The sequence below is a fragment of the Oculina patagonica genome, chromosome 1 (genome assembly GCF_052425735.1).
Source record: "Oculina patagonica isolate OP01 chromosome 1, crgOcupat, whole genome shotgun sequence".
Classification (NCBI taxonomy): domain Eukaryota; kingdom Metazoa; phylum Cnidaria; class Anthozoa; order Scleractinia; family Oculinidae; genus Oculina; species Oculina patagonica.
In genome coordinates, this window is record NC_135758.1 from 3,339,351 (window position 1) to 3,359,464 (window position 20,114).

At 38.7% G+C, this 20,114-nt stretch overlaps 4 protein-coding genes across 4 annotated transcripts in view; 2 read left to right on the forward strand and 2 right to left on the reverse strand.

Annotated features, from left to right (window-relative positions):
- The window catches only part of LOC144658569 (uncharacterized), a 60,630-nt gene extending 59,736 nt beyond the window's left edge, over positions 1-894 (reverse strand). The window contains exon 1 of the mRNA XM_078519121.1: positions 787-894. The gene's annotated coding sequence lies outside the window, so the exon portion shown is untranslated. The remainder of the gene's footprint in view (positions 1-786) is intronic.
- A 114-nt stretch (positions 895-1,008) lies between these two features.
- On the forward strand, positions 1,009-10,519 carry LOC144657736 (uncharacterized). The gene is made up of 11 exons (XM_078518111.1): positions 1,009-1,176; positions 1,712-1,853; positions 2,917-3,030; positions 4,004-4,058; positions 4,259-4,379; positions 4,708-4,796; positions 5,393-5,584; positions 6,377-6,469; positions 7,005-7,077; positions 8,525-8,645; positions 9,392-10,519. Exons 1-11 carry the CDS (start codon positions 1,111-1,113, stop codon positions 9,841-9,843), a joined length of 1,518 nt encoding a protein of 505 aa, XP_078374237.1. The 5' UTR covers positions 1,009-1,110; the 3' UTR covers positions 9,844-10,519.
- Positions 10,520-11,223: 704 nt separating this feature from the next.
- On the forward strand, positions 11,224-12,766 carry LOC144648056 (uncharacterized). The gene is made up of 3 exons (XM_078507700.1): positions 11,224-11,705; positions 11,784-12,029; positions 12,542-12,766. The coding sequence occupies exons 1-3, from the start codon at positions 11,458-11,460 to the stop codon at positions 12,705-12,707; spliced, it is 660 nt and encodes a 219-aa protein (XP_078363826.1). The 5' UTR covers positions 11,224-11,457; the 3' UTR covers positions 12,708-12,766.
- Positions 12,767-13,372: 606 nt separating this feature from the next.
- LOC144652520 (uncharacterized) lies at positions 13,373-19,320 on the reverse strand. The gene is made up of 9 exons (XM_078512553.1): positions 18,827-19,320; positions 17,906-18,367; positions 17,335-17,555; positions 16,372-16,912; positions 15,649-16,084; positions 15,236-15,407; positions 14,838-14,986; positions 14,470-14,661; positions 13,373-14,048 (listed from the first exon to the last, which is right to left on the reverse strand). The coding sequence occupies exons 1-9, from the start codon at positions 19,205-19,207 to the stop codon at positions 13,957-13,959; spliced, it is 2,646 nt and encodes an 881-aa protein (XP_078368679.1). The 5' UTR covers positions 19,208-19,320; the 3' UTR covers positions 13,373-13,956.
- Between the last annotated feature and the right edge of the window lie 794 nt (positions 19,321-20,114).

Consider the following 20,114-nt stretch of genomic DNA (forward strand, 5'->3'; position numbering starts at 1 on the left):
AACGCAAAAATAGTTCTTTTGTCGCTGTTTGTTAATGGAAAATTTTTAAGAAATTTAAAGAAATATTAAAATTTTTTATTATTTTATTTACCCCCCCCCCCCCGCTAGCTCAAGCCTCGTACCGCACCACACAGCGGTTAAACGCCACGCGCGTGCGCAATTCCCATCAAAACTGTTCCAAACTGCTCCATACAAAGTCTTTCCGAGAGCTTTCGCTTTGAAAGTTAACGCGAAAGTTAACATTAATGAAACGGCTCAACAAGCTTGTTAGTGTTTTACTTCCGGTCATTTTGATTCTTTTGGAAACCAATCAAAATCGATCCTGCATCGAAACTCTCGAGCGAGAATGACTTTCATATTTGACCCTGAGCTGTTTTTTTAAGTTACAGCTCCTACCACGCCATGTCGAAAGAGTCTCTGACTTAATTTTTCTCGCGCCATCAATTAAGTATTAATAAAAATCTGGAAATGGTCAAGAAATCGTTTGCATGCAGTCAGTGAATTGTAGTGAATTGCAGTGTGACCACAGGCATCCCAAGGTCATGATCAGAGAAAGCAGAGAATTTTTAATTTTAAATTACCTTTCCATTCATTTTAGCCTCACGCTACCCGGGACGGAATTGTGTGAATCGGAACGTGACCTTTCAGCTGGCGAGCTATTAGGTTACTCCGGGAAGGCGAGAACCGTTAAGAATTTGTATGGGGAATAAAAAATCGTTAATTTAGAACACGCTAAATACTTTGAAATAACTACATATCTTACGTAGTTAAATAAACTAAAGTTACCGCTTGTGTGTCCGTTGTGGTTTTTGGTTATTTGCGCCGTTTTTGGCTTTTTGCACCACCACTGTAATCCCCTTCTCTAGATCTGAGTCCCTTTGCTTTCTAATCGTGAGCTAGGGAGGCCTGTGGTGTGGCATTCTTGTGATGGAAAAGGAAGTGAGGCCCTGGGTCCAAGTTGTTGCGCAACAGAGGTCAGCGCAGCATACAACGGGCGCCAAAGAACCTGAAAGTTTTCTTCTTCTCAATGTGTGAAGTGACTTTCAACACATGTTTTAGTGTTTTGCTCGTATCAGAACATGTAAAAATCTAAAAACACAACACGTAAATATGGGTAAACTAAATGTATCGATGCTACGGTACCTATCTTCCGAGGAATTCAGAGTGCTGACCGCGGTAAGTGTGAAGTTTAGTTCTAGATATGCACATGGTCGAACGAAGATGTAAACTTATGCATTTTAAAACATTTGTTATGTGTTGTAAGTGAGATCCCCCGACAAAAAACATCTGATTTATCGAGTCGAGCTGCGAATTTGGATTGGAATGCTCTTGTTTATAAGCATGAGTAATGAGAACTCAAGTTCCTGTTGCTGGATTTTAATCTAGCTTACTTTAATATATTTAGTATCTCGTCAAAATAAACAGCAGTGTATAATATTATTAACACCCTAACAGCATTCTATTAGAATAATGTGCTTATTACATTTGTATCAATGAAGATACAGTAAGCTCTGTAAGCTTGGTCACTGAGTAGCAGAGCCGGATTTTTGTTTTTTTTTTTTTTTTTTTATATTAAAAATCTCTGTATTATACAAGTATGCTGTACTAGATGGCCCTTTCTGAACAGCTCACATCAGTCTTGCCCATAGCACTGCACAATTTTTGGCACAAATTGTGATTGGTGTTAATTAGTTTATATATTTTTTTGTAGGTTGAAATGGGTATGAAAAACCATGAGCTGGTTCCTACAGTTCTTGTAGCTTCTATAGCTGATCTGAAACATGGCGGCTCTCACAAGATCCTTCGTGAGCTCTCAAAACACAAATTAGTCTGCTATGAGAAGTCTGGTCGAGGTGAGATAATACTGGGAAATAATAAATATATCAGAGCAATTTTATAGGCTTGATAAAACATCAAGTAATGCTAATGTGCTTAAGGTTACTGTATACCTTCAAGGGGTGATTTTTTCAAAAAAAAAAATTTTCAAGCCAAGTAAAAGATTTTTTATAGTTTACAGGGTCTTTACAGTATATCTGATTTTCCAAGAAAATTATTTTAAAAACTTAAAACACTAAGTGTTTTAAGAACAAAAAAAAATTCAACATAAGTTTTTAGACCGCTAAGGCCCAGGCCAAATGTTGAACTTTGCATTAGACAAAATAAATGATTTGCAGTTTTGGTCGACCCAAACAGGTAAAGCTCAGCCGTTGGGTCAAACGTCAAACAGAATTAGTGAAACTGACTGTCGAACTAATTTCAGAGCAGCAAGATCAAATATTTTGAGGCTAAAAATACATTAACAAACTAATTTAAAATTTATTTATTAAGTTCGTTTCATGAAAAGATTGACCTTTGTCCCACAGTCAATCTTCACGCTTTCTATCCGTCTTCAGCAGACGGATAGAACAGTCATGTTGTCATGTTGGTCGATCTTAATTCAGTCAAACTTATTATGAACTTAATTTGCTCAGTTTGGTTCATTTCATGTGAAGTTCAACGTTTGGCCTGGACCTAAGAGTATCAGTTATAAGCTAATTAGAATGTGTCAACCGCAGAGCCTGCGTGACATCTTTTGCAGCATCTACAGACTTGCATGTAATTGTCACACAATCTAAGCTTTTGTCGGTCTGGAATAAACAACCAAAACAATATTTGATGGAAACATTTGATCTTTAAGTCAGGGCTTTGTAAGCTCGTCGCATCGAATTTGGTCGCCTGCTAAAAGCAAATTCCACAAACAAATTTTGGGAGTGAGTATAACAAACCATATTAAGTATGCTGCACGATGAAGGATATTTCCTTATGGTGTGTAAAGCAGGTGGCCCCATATAATTATATTACTTGTTTAAATAATCTTCTTTACCATGGCTTAATTATCAGCTTTATCCACTGATTTCCTATTTTTAATGTTTATAGTTGAAGGTTACAGACTTACATTCAGTGGATATGATTACCTGGCACTGAAGGCACTGACTACAAGAGGGAGTGTCCAGTCAGTTGGGAATCAGATTGGTGTCGGCAAGGAGTCTGGTAAGTGTGTGTGATTTTGTTTTACAGGTACATGTAAACTGCTGTTCAAGGATCTTTAATTTGAGTTCATTTGGCTAATACAGCTGACTGCAATGAAGTTGTGCAGTGTTCTTACGACAGTCAATACTGACCATTCTGTTGGCAAAGGGGGAGTGGGGGATAATGTTATTACAGTTTTGTGTATGAACATTTTTCTGTACTTTATCCTTTTCATCCCCAGTGGGACATAAGGCAACAACAATCTCTTCCATTTAGCCCTGTTTTGTGCAACATGTCATGCCTTAATTGACCCATGTGAGCAGGGATGTAGCTAAGAAAGGCTTTTCTGGCCTTGGTGGCTCTAAAAGTTTGCCCAAGTCTTTGTTTTCATGTGAAATTTCAGCCGGACTAAAGTTCTCTTTCAGCCAGTGAAATTAGCTGGTAGCCGGTGCTTAGCGACATCCCTGTGTGAGTTTTACCTCACTGAGCTCAGCCATGACAGTTCAGCATCAGGTGGTTTTTAGCCAACCAGGTTTCCTTTTGCCAGGTAGTGTCCAGTGCTGGGCAACCTTAGGGATACAAGCTGGATCCATTCTTAGTACATGGCCAGCCATTGGATTAATGTCTTTGATAGTGCTTAACTGCATGCAGGGTGTTCATTAGGCATCGGAGATCGGAGAATTCTCCGGTTACCACGTAGAATTCTCCGGCTAAATTTCAAAGGCCTGTAGCTATTTTTTTTTTTCGTTGCGGAACCTTTAAAAATCATTCTCCAGTTACCTTACTCCGGTTACCTTACACTATTCTCCTGCTATTATAATTCTTAATGAAAACGCTGTGCATGTACTATTAATTAACATGTATTAATACTTAATTTGAAATTCACCCAAGCATTGCTTAGAAAGATTTAGATTATATAGATTTTTGAGTAAGGGTCTACATTTCATGTCTTGTGATTGTACCAATTGTTCTATTGTTATTTTCTTACCTGCAGATATTTATATTATTGCTGATGAAGAAGACAACCAGCATGCTCTCAAATTACACAGGTCTTTTCTGTCATAATATTGAAAAACAGTTTTTTGAAAATGATATTTCTATTTAACTCATTTGTTCTTGTAATACCCTTGTAGTAGAACTGTAAAGATCAAAGGCATACAAATTGTAGATTCCTTTAATTTATTTTTAGTAGTCAAGGTTTTAAACATTCAGAACTTCATTCAGTTAATTACATGTATTTTCACAACAGACTTGGACGGACATCTTTTCGTAAGCTCAAGGAGAAGCGAGATTACATGAAACATCGTAAGAATGTCTCATGGTTATATCTCTCACGCCTTGCAGCTGTTAAAGAATATGCTTACATGAAGGTTTGTTTCGTCTCTTTTTTGGAGAGTTTTCCTTTGAGATTCAAGTGATTGTACATATTTATACAATATATATCTTTGAGGTGGCAGCTAAATAAGGGTTTTATATTTACAGTATGTTACTGGCAATGCTTTTGGGACTTTGATAACTGTTTAATAGGGGGTGGCCACTTAATGGGTGGCCATTCAATAAAGGTTCGACTGTAGTTTAAAGATGTGTGAACTGGATTTTGGTCATTAGTCAGTTCATCATGTAGATCTGTCTGGCTGCTTCTGTAGAATCAAATTTTAAGTTTAGAAAAGGAAGTCATTTGCTTTGTGTTCATTCCAGGCTCTTCATGACAATGGTTATCCTGTCCCAAGGCCAATTGACTTCAATCGTCATGCTGTAGTTATGGAACTTGTGGACGGACACCCACTGTAAGTTTTAATTAACATCACAGTTCACTTCTTTCACTGTGATCATAGGACTTTGTAGAATTAGGTTTAACTGTTAAACTACAGCAGAATCTTAATTTTATCGAACCTTCAGGGGAAACAAAAATTGCTTCGAGAAATTAGGGCATTCAAGAAATTGAGGGTAAAATTACAGAGAAGTACTATCCAAGGGAAACTAAAATTTGTTCGAGAAAATGGGAGTTACTAGAAACTGAGGGTTCAAGAAATTGGGATTGTACTGTAGTTAAAGGCCATACAAATTGGCCAGTACAGTATAGACAACGTGCAGTAAAATTTATTAATAAGGGAGAAAACTATGTTGATTATGATGATGTTAATTCCATCCTAAAGCTTGAATTGGTAACTTTGTTTGGTGTGATGGGTTGTTGGGGGATCTCTTCAGAAAGACTCCAGTGCTCCAGGCTCTGCCTTTGAGGGGTTCTATTGGGGTGGTGTGGAGGGGGGGGGGAGGTGCTTCAGACACATGTACATAAAAGGGTATCAAACATACAGTTAACCTTTACATTGGTGGTATGACAGAGTGCCCTTGCTGACAGACTGTCTCTATTTGTCACAAGGTGTCAAGTTCATGATGTGACAGATCCGTCAGCATTATACAATGACTTGATGGAGTTAATTGTACAACTTGGAAGCTATGGATTGATTCACTGTGATTTCAATGAATTTAACTTGATTATCAATGATAGTGATAAAGTGACAGTTATTGATTTTCCACAAATGGTGTCAATTTCCCATCCTAATGCACAATGGTGAGTAAATCTTTTTTAATTTGTGCCTTAGACAGTTTTTCATATACATTTATATTATTATCCTATATTTTTTTTGCTCTCCAAACCCACTAATTCCTACTGTTGAGACATTGTTGCAAAGCACACTTGTAAATGAAGTGAGTGTAGGTTTTAAAAAAACCTCACTCATCCCTCCCTTACCGTACCGTTAAACTCATCACTGATAGATGAGTGTGGGGATGGAGCCTGAGACTATGTGGGAGCTGCCAGCAAGCGCGATGGTAACCATGACAACCCTGGGAGCGGCAACCACCAGACACCGTCACACTGAGAGAGGAAACTCAGTGGAAGGCAAAAACTTGATACTTACCAGTACTTACCTATGGATTAGGGTGGGTGGGAACAAATGGCGAAAAAGGCGGACTTGCTCAAATGGCAACGCGAGCGAAATGGCTTGACCTTCACAGGAGAGCTGGAAATTTACTAAAACCCCTGAATAAACCCTGAGGCCGCCCCAACTTCAGGGGAGCAGCCGCTGGCCAGCAAATATTGTCTCGAGTTTAACCTTGCCTAAATTTCAGTTAGCCACATGTAATATTATATCTTGATAAATTCAAGATTGCGAAAATGAGAAAAAAAGTGATTATTTCACATTTTAAAATTTTACTTTTTATAGCGCCCGTGAGAAAAAAAATTACATGTATACCATTAAGTAGGACATCCCTAATAATTAACAAAATGTCTTCTGCATGTAAAGATGTAACACTGTAATTCTTTCTTAGGTTATTTTTTATTTCCCGTTTTACATTCAAGGTATTTTGACCGGGATGTACAGTGTATTAGAGACTTCTTTCTTCGGCGATTTTCTTACGAGAGTGAACTCTATCCTCGATTTGCAGACGTCAAGTGAGTGTTTTTAAACGACTTAGTTGGTTGTAGCCTGCGAATACAGCCACCTCTCTTCGCTCCCAAAACGCCAAACCGGCTGGGAGCGATGAGAGGCGGCTGTATTCGCAGGCTAAGTGGGGTGTATGTGAGAGAGAGTATGAAGCTAAATGCATGACCGATATAAACAACATTTAGATTTGTTTTTTAACAAACAAAAAAAACACCAGCAGAAGAAAAGAAACTGTGGTCAGCATTTCCTTATGAAAATAAAATAAAAATCAATTGCTTGCACTTAGCAGCTGCCAGCTTTAGTAAATAAGACAATGATTCAATAGTGAGAAATGGTTCTATGGACTCCGTGGTGCATAAATGCCACAGGTATCTAGTGTTAACGGCGAAGAAGCGTGTTCCTTGAGGCGTGATTGTGTCAAATTTTTCAGTTTACTTTTCAATATCTAGTTGTGTCATTATTGAGTTAGTAACAACCACATGAACATGTAAATGTACTTGTATTTTATTACAAGACCTTTATTTACTTTTTATTTCCCAATAGACGACTTCACAACTTGGATGTTGAAGTGGCGGCCAGCGGTTTCACGCGAGATATGTCCGACTCGTTTGATGAGGTATGGAACACGTATGTACCAAACATACCGTAAAATTCCGGTTATAAGCCCCCCCGGTTATAGGCCCATCTACCTGGAAACAAAAAATACATCCAATTATAAGCCCCCCCCGGATATAAGCCCCCCTCTGCCGGATGACAGTACTGAACAGGGCTAAATGTTGCTTTATTATGCGTTTTTAACTTAAAAACGTATTTCGATCAACACTCCCGTGGTCCGTTTCGGAACGTATTTTTTATTCCGCTTATAAGCCCTCCCGGATATAAGCCCCTCCACTTATAAGCCCACCCAAAAACCCTTACGAAGTTGTATAAGCCCAGGGCTTATAACCGAAATTTTACGGTACCAAACTAGTGAATGCCGGTCACCTCACCACCAAGCAATCTCGCCACCAACCAACTCGCCACTAAGCGAAGTCACCGCGGCTCATGGATTAAAGAACGAGGAATACACCAGGTTTGGTGGCGAGTTGGTTGGTGGCGAGGTGACCGGATACCAAACTAGTAATAAGGGAGAGAAATTTAGGTGGGGGAGGGGAAAGGAAGGTGGTTCAGGAGAGGTAAGGGAACATCCGGCTGACTAAACTATAGAGTACAAGGCCACTTGCGAGTTGCGAGGGTACACTGTATAATACTGACCTTCTCTGACTTAATCTTTCTGTAAATGATATATTGACTCTCAAGCCCCGAGTAGTCTAAATGCTAAAATACCGTAAAATTCCGGTTATAAGGCCCCCTGGCTATAAGCCCATCTATCCAGAAACAAGAAAAATGCATCCGGTTATAAGACCACCCAAAAAATATAAGCCCCCCACTCTGCTGGATGACAGTACTGAACAGGGCTAAATGTTGCTTTATTATGGCTTATTAAATGTAGTTCGATCATAACTGCCGTGGCTCGTTTCGAAACGTTTTTTTTTTTATTCCGCTAGCCTGCGTAGCTGGCTGTTTTGTTGGGTTTAAAGCGCACACAAGCAAGGTTTGTTGTGTTTAAATTCGCGGCTTCGCCGCTTGCTTGTGTGCGCTTTGAACCCCAACAAAACCGCCAGCTACGCAGGCTATTATCCCGCTTACATGTATGAGCCCCCCCCCCCCCCCCGGATAAAGCCCATCCGTTGCTAAGGCCAACCAAAACTCTAATACGAAGTTTTATAAGCCCAGGGCTTATAACCAGCATTGTACGGTATGTACATGTAGGGTCAGACAAAGTTCCTATAGACTTTATCTCTCTTCTACCAATAATTCAGAGATCATTTATTAATAAATTGACGTCTCTTCGTGTCACATCGTTACTGATTCTAAACCTTCAGTAACATGTTTTTGTAATGAGCCACCGCAGATAGCTTGCTCACAAGCTTGGTTCTCTGTTGATTTGTATCGGGATCGGATGCTGTGGTCTTAGTGGCGAGTACTCATTAGAATTCGCCATGTGTTATTTCCCTTGGCAGGCTGCAGCTGACTTGAAGGCTTCATCGGAAAGTAGCAAAGATGATGAAGAAAGAGATCCATCGCAAGCTCAAGAACCAGAAAATGATGAAAGTGAAGACGAAGACGAAGACAGCGACGCAGGTGAGTGTGTTTTGTACGGCAGCACGCGGTATTGACCAGCACTGGTTAGAAGGGAGCTTAAGCAAACTACGACGACAACGTGAACGAGAACTCGTATTTCTATTTGGGGTTAATAATAATATTAATAAAATATTTATATAGCGTCAATATCCTAAAAGTTTAAAAGCGCTTTACAGAAGTAACGTTAAAAATATTAAAAACACTATTAAAAAAAATAAATATAAAAATAGTTAAAAGGTTACAAAAAATGCTTAAAATCTTAGACTAATAAAAAATGTTGCTAAAAAGTTATAAAAATGCTTTTTTAAAAAGGAAAGTTTTAGGTTTATGTTTAAAAAGGGACACTGAGGAGCTGTTCTTAATGTCAGAAGGTAGAGTATTCCAGAGTGTAGGAGCTGCCACGGAGAAAGATCTTGCGCCATATGTTTTCAAATTAAAATGCGGAATAGAAAGAAGGTATTTTGAAGATGAGCGTAGCTGACGAAGTGGAGTGTAGGGAGTAAAAAGGTCGCGAACGTATGAAGGTTCGCAGCTTTTTTTTACCTATTCAGCTGGAGCTAGTTCCTAAACCAATAGATACACTGAATATCCCTGGAGAATCGTGAGATTCTCAAGTAAGAAATAGATTCTTGATCACGAGGCGTTGTCGTCGGCGTCGCCGTCGTCATTGCTTTAAGCTCCCCAGTGAAATCAAATGCTGAGGCATTGCTAATCGTACAATAATAACCACTCACATTTTGTCTTAGATAACGCGGAGGAACCTCGCAGTCCTGAACATGACCTCTCTAATGAACAGCAAAAGATGGACGGCGACGTGGAGGATTGCGAAGAAAACCCTGACAGGCAACAAAAGGAACAGAGCAAGACTCTGGAAGATAAGTCAGAGCAGCTTCCGAGCGAGGACTGTGAACTAGAAGAGCTAAGCAATCAAAATAAACTTCACAGGCCGTATCGTGACACCAAGAGTCACGTGACCGAAAGGAACCTGGAGGATGACGTCAGAAGTCAATCAAGTTCTGTGACTACGTCATCGATGGACTCGAGAGAGATTAGAACTAGAGTTAAAAAGAGTTTGGATAAGAAACAGAGAGACATCCGCAGAAGAAAGCGAGGCGAAGCGTCTGCGGTGACAAAGTCAAGGCGGGAAAATAGAGACGCTGTAAAGCATGGCGCGCAGTCCTGGCACGACGGCTGGTGATTGGACGAGACCAGACTGCGAGCATTTTTCATCGTTTCCTAGCGCGCGAAAGAAATTACAACATTTCCACTTACGCGACTCGGACCGACTGCTCTCAGTCTAAGATGAGACGCGATTAGCTTATAGCTTCGCGTTTGCCTGGCACTGCAGGGTGATCTTTGTTTTCATTTAGAAATTCATACGGTAGGAAAAAAAAAAACATTGTGCTGAGCATGAAAGGAAACGGTTGAAAATCTTCTTGAAACGATACAACCCAAACATCCAACATTTATGCGCTTTAACGTGGCTTTTGTCTCTGTGACATGTCTCTCCGTGGGTTAAGCTCGGTGTAAGAACCTGTGATCTTTTTCTTTGTTTTGGAGCTATTGTTTCCCTGTTTTAGAATAATTCGAGGTTCTCTGTTGTCTTGGTCGTTCTTTGTTTTACATCACTGGTGAGTTTTACAGGTTCTCACACTTAGGATGAGCCCTCCCCGTTTGTACCGTTATGCTTTATTGAAGGGATCAAAATCACGAACGTAAACAAAGATCACCCTATACTATTGACGCCTTTTTTTAATGTAACTCCAAGAAATGAATTCATTTTTTCTTTAGTTTTTACCCGACCAGGAATCTATAATAATGGTCGTAATCGGCGTAAGAGAAAAACAAAATAAAAGGTCTTTGGTGCTAGTGAATTGATGGCGTGGATTGAATCGTGTGTTGTTGGGCGCGCAACCTGCTCCTTCCCCAGTGGCTAATGACATGTACGACCGAAAGCAATCACAGTTTGGCAAACGCAACTTGGAAAATATTTCTGCGACTTAGCACTTTGTCATAAACAGTGAGCTGCGAACTCAGACTACAGTACTTACCCGCTTATTAGAACCTGCAATTTAAGAACCTGTTAGCCTAAAAATATCAATTTAGACCCCATTTACATAAAAACCTATTTAGCCTAAAATTTGAAACAGGTTCTTATAGAAAGGTTCTTATAGAAATTAACCTAAAAAAATCTTCATATATGTATATATTTCATTAGATATATATCATTAAATCAACTTTTAGCCTGATACTGAGAATTAAAATATCTACTAAAATGGGTCATGGCCACATACTGTACTGTCTAAAGGCCAGGCCTGTTTTGGCATTTAATTATATAGCTGTCAGTAAATCCTATATTGTCAGCGCAGCTATTTTTCCTTAATTTCTGAGAACTGTCCAATTTGGGATTAAATTTGGATAGTTTCGAATAGGACTTTCAGGTAAAATGCACAAACTGTCCAATTTAAGAAAAATTGGACAGTTTTGTCTCAGCCAATCAAATCGAAGGAAAAGCGACATATTACGGATATCAGCCAATTAGCATTAAAGTGTATATGACACGAAATTTTTTATTGGCTTTTTTCTTTCGTTGATATGCTTAGATAAAGGATTCATAGTTAAAATTTGCCAAAAAAAATTTTTTCCGTCATTTTTTGCCTCCGAAATGTCGCAGAATTTAGCTTAAAATTTTGTCGGGGACTGGGAACGAGTTTACCGCCTGGTGACGCTATGGTGACGTATACTTGTTTGTAAGTCAGTCAGCTGTTAAGCAAGAACAGAGGTGAAACTTCGCTTGGTTGTGAGCATAAAAATGTCCAGTGACACAGATACAAGTAGTTCCTACGACCCTGTAGAAAGTGCCGAAGAAAGTGAAGAACTGGAAGAGTCAGGAGAAGAGTGGGGAATCGTGGAAGGCCGAATAAGTCCGTATAGAGACGAACCACTCGCCAATACAGATGATGAAGACACGAGTATGGACGAAGATGAAGCAGATCCCGATGGACTTTCTCCTGCCGTCCTTGAAGCTAGATACGAGAAAGCTGTGAGCGTTGATTCATGGTAAGTCATATTATTTTCTAAAATACTATTTATTCCGAAAGATAAGACTTTCTTGACTTTCCTTTTTTCCTTGTTCAGGTGTTGCTGTGAGCTTTGTTCTGATGAAACCTTGGTTGGTTCGCTGGAGTACCGATGTTGCAGAGAAGTGGTCAGTTCATCGAGCAAGATGCTTTTTGACGGATCAATAGAAAGGATAAAATGCATTACGAAGCACGAAGACTTCGATGCCATTACTAACAGGGCTGTACTTCTCCAAGTCGCTCCACTACTACGCGACACTTGCGGCAAATCATATCGGCGTCGTGGCGGGGCATCACAAAACGAGTAAGTTGTTCTACAGTATATTATTACAAGAGTAAACTACAGTTTCTACTCGATTTCGTCTTCGTTCAGAACACCTGGGATGCTACACTTACTTGACAACTTAACTCATGAAGATACGCTATATTTTTTCGACCTCTATGCTTCAAAACGTTACGGCAACTAAACAAGTTGATTGCACAGTAGAATCTCAAACTCGAACCTCTCGCTTACTCGATTCCCCTTCAGGTTGTTTTCTTTCTAATTTTACCCGCGAAACTCAAACTGCCGATGTCTCGAACCTTCTTTTTATTTTCCTTGAAGTTTCGAGATATCGGGATTCAACTGTACGTGTTTTGAAAGTGCCAAGGTCAGAGTGAGGCAAAACATTTCGGGAATAATTCCTTTATCAGCCGTGTCCTGCGTAGCAAGCGTTCTCATACGATCGAAGAGTTTTTTCTGCATTCTAGTCGCGCGAACCATTTCAAACTGTTTGTACTTCAATTACACATGCATATTATTTGTTTTCTTTCTAGGTTTGTTAGAGCTGTTGCCTACAGGTGGACTGTGAGATGGCTTTGTGGCTATATGGGATGGGAGAATACCAGGCCCTTGCCAGCTTGTGTATACCACAGCATAAGAAAGAAATACCCATCCAATCAGTCAAGAGGGTATGCCACTGCTCTGGAAAGGGAGAAGTAATCCCCAAAGAACAAATCATTTTTTTCAACGTTCAACACAATTTATTTTAAGAATCAAAGACCAGAACATTGAGTAAGAATTCCTATAAATTGAAACCTTATTCCTGTAAAGCTGTTTACATGTACATAGCATAGATCCGCATTTACTTACAAATTTTTACACTGTAAGAAAGTAAATAAAAACTGTTGCCATTGTGAATTTAAATATGCAAGGCTTTTTATTCTAATGCAGACTAATCACATAATAAAAAAAAACTTTTTGCTATTGGGTAAACTCACTTTCTGCTTCCAGCAGACTTCTGGTGTTTATTAAAAATTTACAACGTCCTTACACTAAAATGTGTACAACTTGTTTTGGCGAATAGCAAACAACGACTATCTTGATTCAAAAATAATTTATAAATTTGATTGCTACAGGAAATAATTACATTGTATTTATACCACCCAATGCAGAGGAAATTATTAATCTGTCATCCCTCTGAGTGTTATAGGATGTGCCTTTTTGAACAAAACAACTTGCTATGACCCTCTAAAGAGTGGGATCAAAAATTGACAATATTCACCAAATCTAGATCATAGCCTCTAAGGAGTGGGTTTTCAAAATTGAAACCTTATTCACAAAAAACAAGATCATACCCTCTAAAGAGTGGGTTTCAAATTTGAAACTTTATTCACAAAGACTACCGTAATGATTCGATTTAGCACCCTCCTTCCAATAAGCGCCCCTTCAAATGTGATTTTGTCAATAAGCGCCCCCATTCTAATAAGCGCCCTCAGTCTATTTTGGATAACTTCCCCCTCTGATGTCGTCGACTAGATAAACTCACGAACATTCATCGTACCATACATGTATATATTCACTGCTAAAATGAACAATTCTTTTAAACGTAACTAAACTTTGAACAATTTGTTTCTTTCAAATTTTCTGAACATTTGGTGGTTTCTCAAAAAATGAATAAGCGCCCTCCTTTGAGGTGCCAAAAATAAATAAGCGCCCTGGGCGCTAAATCGAATCACTACGGTGATCATACACCTCTAAAGAGTGGGTTTCAAAATTAAAACTTCATTCACAAAAACTAGATCATACCTTCAAAAGAGTGAGTTTCAAAATAGAAACTTTATTCACAAAAAACTAGAACATACCCTCTAAAGAGTGGGTTTTCAAAATTGAAACTACATTTTTACAAAAACTAGATCATACCCTCTAAAGAGTGGGATTTAAAATTGACACTATATTCACAAACTCTAGATCATTTTTTTCTGGGGCGTCCTCTGCGACTTGTCTTCCTACCACGGCTTGATGAACTGGCAGTATTCTGCTGCAAGACACTTTGTTCTGCACCTGTATAATGATCAAAATTTGCTGATATAATACAATATTTGCATACTTTAGAGAGCATATACAGAGATGTGTACATCTATAGATTTTTTGAAATAAATCACTTTCAGTTTGTTATGAAGTTAATCTTTGCCTTGTGTTTTCTTTTTGGGTTGTGTCCTGTTGTTGGTCCCATTTAGGAGGTCCTTAACACCGCAAGAGAAGCAGTACAGTTGAATCTCGATAACTTGAATCTTCAAGGGAAATCGAAAAAGGTTTTAGATTTCTGGAGTTGAGCAATCACGGGTAAAATTAGTAAGAAAACAACCTGGATCCGAATCGGAAAAGGTTCTAGTTGGTTGGAGGTTTGAGTTCGATTCAACTTTACTCAATATTTTTGTTTCAAGCCAGCATATGGTAATAAGGATTGCAACTAGAAACTTACTTGATGGAAATAGTGAAGTTTTCTTCTTTTGCTTCCTAGCTTTAAAGCTCAGCACAGCTTCTTCCTTACTTAATCTGTCCGGGAACTGCCTATTCAGAGGCTCTGGTGTCTTTGCAGAGTACTTCTGTAATACCTTCTCCATTTCGCATTTTGGTAGAGTAAACAACAGGTGTTTCAGCTTGTCAACATAACCTAAGAATAAGTCATATTCAGTATTACTACCAATTTGATTTATAAACAAATTATGATACAGAGATGCATGACCTTCTGTTACTATTATAACGTACAATGTAGACATCCCAAAAATGCTCCTTTAAAATTTGTACTTGAACTAAATAGTCAGTCTAACATGGCAGTTTATTTCTTACCGTAAGTGGGCGGAGAAGCCACTTCTCGAACTACCTCTTCACCAAGTTTGAACTTTGGATAGGTGACTCTTATGTACTCCTTTCCATCCTTCGACACCTGTGTCTCCCTGTGAATGTTTTCATTAAAGTGCAAGATGGCCAATATGTGCCTGGAGAAGAAAGAGAGGATGGAGTGTGTGACAATATAGCCTCATTTTGATTTCATGTTATATTCAGCAGCAACCTTTGTTAAAATGTTTATTTAATATCTTTTAGATGTGCATAAATGATTGTCTCGGTATTTAAACCAGTGAATATTGTACACAGTAGTTATGAGTAACTGACTCTTGTGTACTATTTCTGTCAATACATGTATGTTTTCTAATAATCATCCATGTCTTTTTTTTGTGCAAACATACCTACAGAGAGATCTCATCCAAGAGTAACAAATTAACTTTGGATGCCAGTAATTTAAGGTGGCATGGAAGCCTTCTAGGCAACTTGTTTGCGCATCTGGGGATAACTTCTTGATGTCATTGACAAGTGCAGTTTTATACAGCAGGCTACTTAGCTTGTCATATGCCAAAGTTCCTAGAAAAAAATATAAAAACAACTTTCAGACAGTATAAAAACTGTAGTTTCAGAACTTTAGGTATTCTAGGTTTGTCCTGCAAAAAAATATCATATTTTGGATTTTTGGATAAGAAGCACCCCTGACATACCCCCCCCCCCCCTTCCCCCGGAAGAAATTTTGATTCAGTTATGGCACATATAATTAAAATTTTTGTATTTAACCATCCACCACCACCCCTTCCTCAAAAAGGATTCTTACCAACTTTAATCCATCTTCTGGGTTCCAGAACTCCATGGTTGCACTCTTTGTACAGTTCATCTGGATGGTTGCTATGTTTGTTTGAAACATGGCGGATGAACGACTTCCACTTTGCTATTATTAGGGCCTGGAAACCTGCTTTTGTTGATGTTGCACACCAGTAGATGTGGCGACGTACTCCCTTTATCCAGTCTTTGATTACCTCACAGCCTTTGTTTTTACTGGCACCAAGCAACTTTTTTGACACTGAACGCGCTATGTGCCAAATATCATAGTAGTGAACTGTATTGGGACAGTTTTCTCGAACCCACTTGGCGATGCTCCTGTGGCGGTCAGAAACAAAGATGGAAATTGACAAACCAAGCTGCTGAAGATATTGAAAACATCTCTTTGCCCCTTCTACTTCAGTTCCAGGACTGTTCCCTGCTTCATTGGCCTAAGTAATAGAACAGGACGGCATTGTTGATATTGGTATAGATGAGGTACAGTATTATGGAAATGTATGTTGAGTGTGTCCTTTACTGATGATACAGTTTGCTTTTGTTAATCAACTGTTATATTTGTGTTTGGTAAAGTGAATTTTAGGTTAGGAGGAGTAAAAAAGGAAAACTTGGTCAATAAATTTTGCTTTTGTTAGTTGTCCTTTTTTGGAAACAGGAATTTAGTTGTCCCTTTTTTTAACCAGGAATTTTGAAAACAATACACAGTGGTGTGCACACTTACTTGGACTAACTCAAAATGAACAATTTTCATTAAAGTTGTGCAGAACATTGTGTAAACGCCATATTTAGCAGAATGTCCCATTGAGTCAAAGCGACCATCACCACTCCATGCTACCTCTTTCAATCCCTTCAGCTTCTGGATAAGGGCCGCACGGTAAGTTTCCCAGTAGTGAAGCACAATGGGGAAGAGGAATGACTTTTGGTGCCTGAAAAAGGTACGGGCGGAATAAACACAGAGGCCCATATGGCGAAACACAAGTAAGATTTTGTTAATAGATGCTCCAGCCATTAACACTCCAAAGCTCAACAAGATATTCCCAGCAGGGTACTTTCCGAGGATGAGTGGCTGGGACCTCCACACAAATTCTTTGTTGCAGTGCAGACAACTCTGGGTGACGGTCACCATGGTCCCATCTTGTCGCATTGATGCAGATGGACTGTTCCATTTGCAGTTAAAGCAAAACAGTGTAAACAGGCTGAGAAGCATTCGATAAAATACAATGAATTTAGGTTCATCATATTCTGGTGTATCAGGATCAATGCTGTTGAGAAAAAGCAAAAAATTGGTTGGCATTAAATTAAAATCTTCAAAAAACACATTATGATATCAACATTTCTGAGAAGGAAATCATAGCTTTTGTGTTTTAATAATATAAATTGGTTTACAAGTTTTGAAACCAGTTGATTTTGTCTTTATTTTCTTTTGTCTCATATTCCTTATCATAAATAATGATCTTAAACAAAACTGTAAGAATGAAACTGGTTTGAAAATTTACACAACTAATCTTATCACAAACATAATATTTTAAGTGAAGAAATATCTTTGGCAACTATAAATTGCCAATCCCATACAATTTCACCATGACTCAGATAGAAAAAATTCTGTTATAAATTTACAAATTTATTTGAATTTTAAACAAAGAACAAAATGGTATAGATATAGGTATAGAAAGTCTAACACCACCTGATATCTCGCTGGGAAGATTCCTCTGACACTTCATCGTTGTCGATCTCTTCAGTAGCTTCACTTTCTGTAGTATCACCTTGTGGATCCCAGTCATTTTCATTCTTTACTGGTTCACTGTCAGTAGTCTCTGGACCAGTGCTAAACCAGGTGTAGTGGTCTTGATCATCTTCTTGAGGTTCCCAGGTAGTTTCATTTTCTGACTCAGTGTCAGGAATTTTCTATAACAGAAAACAAGAAAAAGATTTAAAGATGTTGAAAAAGATGTCACTACAATAAATATTTATCTTTTTAGGTTTGGCTAACTGGTTCAAAACCAATGTCAACCGGCCAAAATTACATCTCATTTCTGAAAATTTGGATAAGTAACATACCGGTAAACATGAAGTTCAATGTGTATCACAGCACTAAAACAACAACACAAAAAAATCATTCACGCTTGCCATTGTGACAAGTAGCTCTCAAATTTTGGCCTATGACTGGCCATGTACATGTAACTTCAAAGACCACCTTCATGTGTCATGTAAATATTATGAATAGCTTATAGTTACATGTATTTTGCACCACTTACGCTTTTAAGTTTTTTGATGTCTTGTTTCAATTCGGTGATTTTTCTTTTTAATCTTTTGTTTGTCCTTGTCAGCCTTTCACACTTTTCCTTGTGGCCACAAAATCCAGAGCTGGTACAAGACCCACTGTCTGGCTGAAGTGATGGTGTCGAAAACGATGTTAAAGGGGTTTCAGCAGCGACTAGGGTAGCAGAACTGCTAGGAGTACTTGGGGTAGGCATTGGTTCAGGTGTGTCAGTAGGCACAAATGGGATCTCTAGATCCATACATGTATCTCCACTCTCCTCCGCTGGTGCATCTGTTGCACCTGTCACTGCTGCTGACACTGTTGCTGTGGCTACTGCTGGTGTGGTCACTGTTGGTGCAGTATCTATGGCTGTCAATGCAGTTGATGTTTCTGCATGAAACCTTTTCTTCCTCTTTGCACAGCTTGGCTCAAACTCAGACAGAACATCACGCCTCAGCTACAAAGAAAGAACAAAACATCATTTGGCTGAAATAATTTACAGCTTATTCGGTTTGGGCTGTTTTCAGAAAGCTAATACCTTAGTTATATATAAATTACACCATTTATAGCTTGTATTTTCGATCTCAAGCTTTCCTTTCACGAGAAAAGTAAAGTTTCTAAAGCTATAATTCCTAAAAATACGAAAACCTATTACCTTTCTATTATAGTAATTCACAGCTTATCATTTACATAAATTTTTGTTTGTGGTTTCTGGTTCGCTCAAGTTGCTTTTGTGCATGCATATCTACAGTCGTTGTTAAAAGCCTAAATCATTTGTGAGTTTCAGAAACAAATGTTAAAGGCAAGGAAAAAGCCAACACAAACTACATCCGTACAACTGTGCACCAAGAAACCAAACAGTCTGAAAGCATCAATACTGCGAAGAACAGCTTAGCTACAACAACAAGCTACTTACTTGTCTCCTTTTACGATCTGATGGCTCTTCTGGAATTGCCTGCAGAACGGTGTGCTTTGTCGGGATCGATCCTTTTATTAGAACTTTGTTTCTCTTCCACTCCTCCATTCCTTCTAATGATAGACCAAAACTCGTCGAGTAACAGCTCGGCTCAAAGTGAGCCGAGCACAAGGCCGAGTGTTTGTTGACAGGCTCGCCAAAGTCGACGCGATGGCGTTGCACAAATTTAACCCATTGTGCCCGCACTTTTGCATCAGTTGGGAACTGGTGCATTTTAATACCCGGTGTGTAACTTGTATTCTTACAACTTTGTTTGTTTGGCGCCCCAGCAACACAATATCGTCCACCTCTTCGAATCGGTTTCCCTCCACTCTCAGCCATCTTGAAAATTCATCAAACAAGTAGACGTCACAAAGGTCACGTGACGTACTTTTTGGCCGCGCGCCGCTATGACAAAATTTTCGCTAAAATAGCGCGCATTTTGAACGAGAAAAAAGGCATCTCAAAATATTTTGAAAGATTTTAAACGCTTAAACCGTTATTTATACATATTAAACGAACAAAAAACGAAATAAAACATTTCGTGTCATATACACTTTAAGCATAGCGTCAGCCCGGTAAACTTGTCGCATTGTTAGTCGACAATGGCGGAATTTTTAAGGCAAGTTTGCTACGTTTTTCCATTCCTTTTGAGCTTTCCAGCAATAGTAACAACAAAGAGAAATTTTCTACGATGTCAGAGGAGGAGAAGAAGCAAAAACTAAGAGCAAAACGCCTCTAATAGTACAAAACTTGGGTGAACATAAGTGCAGCGAAGGGAAGCAAGAAATCTGTCGGATATTCATCGCCACGAGCTGCATGCAATTCTTTGTCGTTTATGCTGAAATTCGAAAAGAAAACACGGCCATGAAGTATGAACGAAAAAGTGGAAAGGAGTATGTCAGATTCAAGAAGTTGTAAAGCTCTTCGGACACTTTGTTTACGACTTTCGTTGATTGATGCAGTGTTTTCACTCACTTTGTAGCAAGCTTCGCAAACTCAGGTGAATAAAATTGCACTGTTTTGTTTAATTTTTATTCGTGAAGACAATGCTTTGAGTGAGTTGCATGTGCTGTGTTATGCCTACTATTGTTGAATGTTTTTCCCGCTCTGGACATATAAAAAAGTTTATTATTTACGCTGGATTGACTGACTAAAAGCTATATAATTAATATGTAACCGGACTACATGCTTGTCTAATTTGGAAATAATTAAATTAAAAAAATTCCTCTGACAGCCAAATTGGACT

Coding starts and splice junctions, on each gene's coding strand:
- LOC144657736 (XM_078518111.1), top strand. CDS start 1,111: ATGGGTAAACTAAATGTATCGATGCTACGGTACCTATCTTCCGAGGAA. Junction 7,078..8,524: donor TGTCCGACTCGTTTGATGAG/GTATGGAACACG, acceptor TTCCCTTGGCAG/GCTGCAGCTGACTTGAAGGC. Junction 8,646..9,391: donor AGACGAAGACAGCGACGCAG/GTGAGTGTGTTT, acceptor ATTTTGTCTTAG/ATAACGCGGAGGAACCTCGC.
- LOC144648056 (XM_078507700.1), top strand. CDS start 11,458: ATGTCCAGTGACACAGATACAAGTAGTTCCTACGACCCTGTAGAAAGT. Junction 11,706..11,783: donor GCTGTGAGCGTTGATTCATG/GTAAGTCATATT, acceptor TTCCTTGTTCAG/GTGTTGCTGTGAGCTTTGTT. Junction 12,030..12,541: donor GGCGGGGCATCACAAAACGA/GTAAGTTGTTCT, acceptor TTTTCTTTCTAG/GTTTGTTAGAGCTGTTGCCT.
- LOC144652520 (XM_078512553.1), bottom strand. CDS start 19,207: ATGGCTGAGAGTGGAGGGAAACCGATTCGAAGAGGTGGACGATATTGT. Junction 16,085..16,371: donor TTCATTTTGAGTTAGTCCAA/GTAAGTGTGCAC, acceptor TCTATTACTTAG/GCCAATGAAGCAGGGAACAG. Junction 14,662..14,837: donor GGCTTCTCCGCCCACTTACG/GTAAGAAATAAA, acceptor ACTTATTCTTAG/GTTATGTTGACAAGCTGAAA.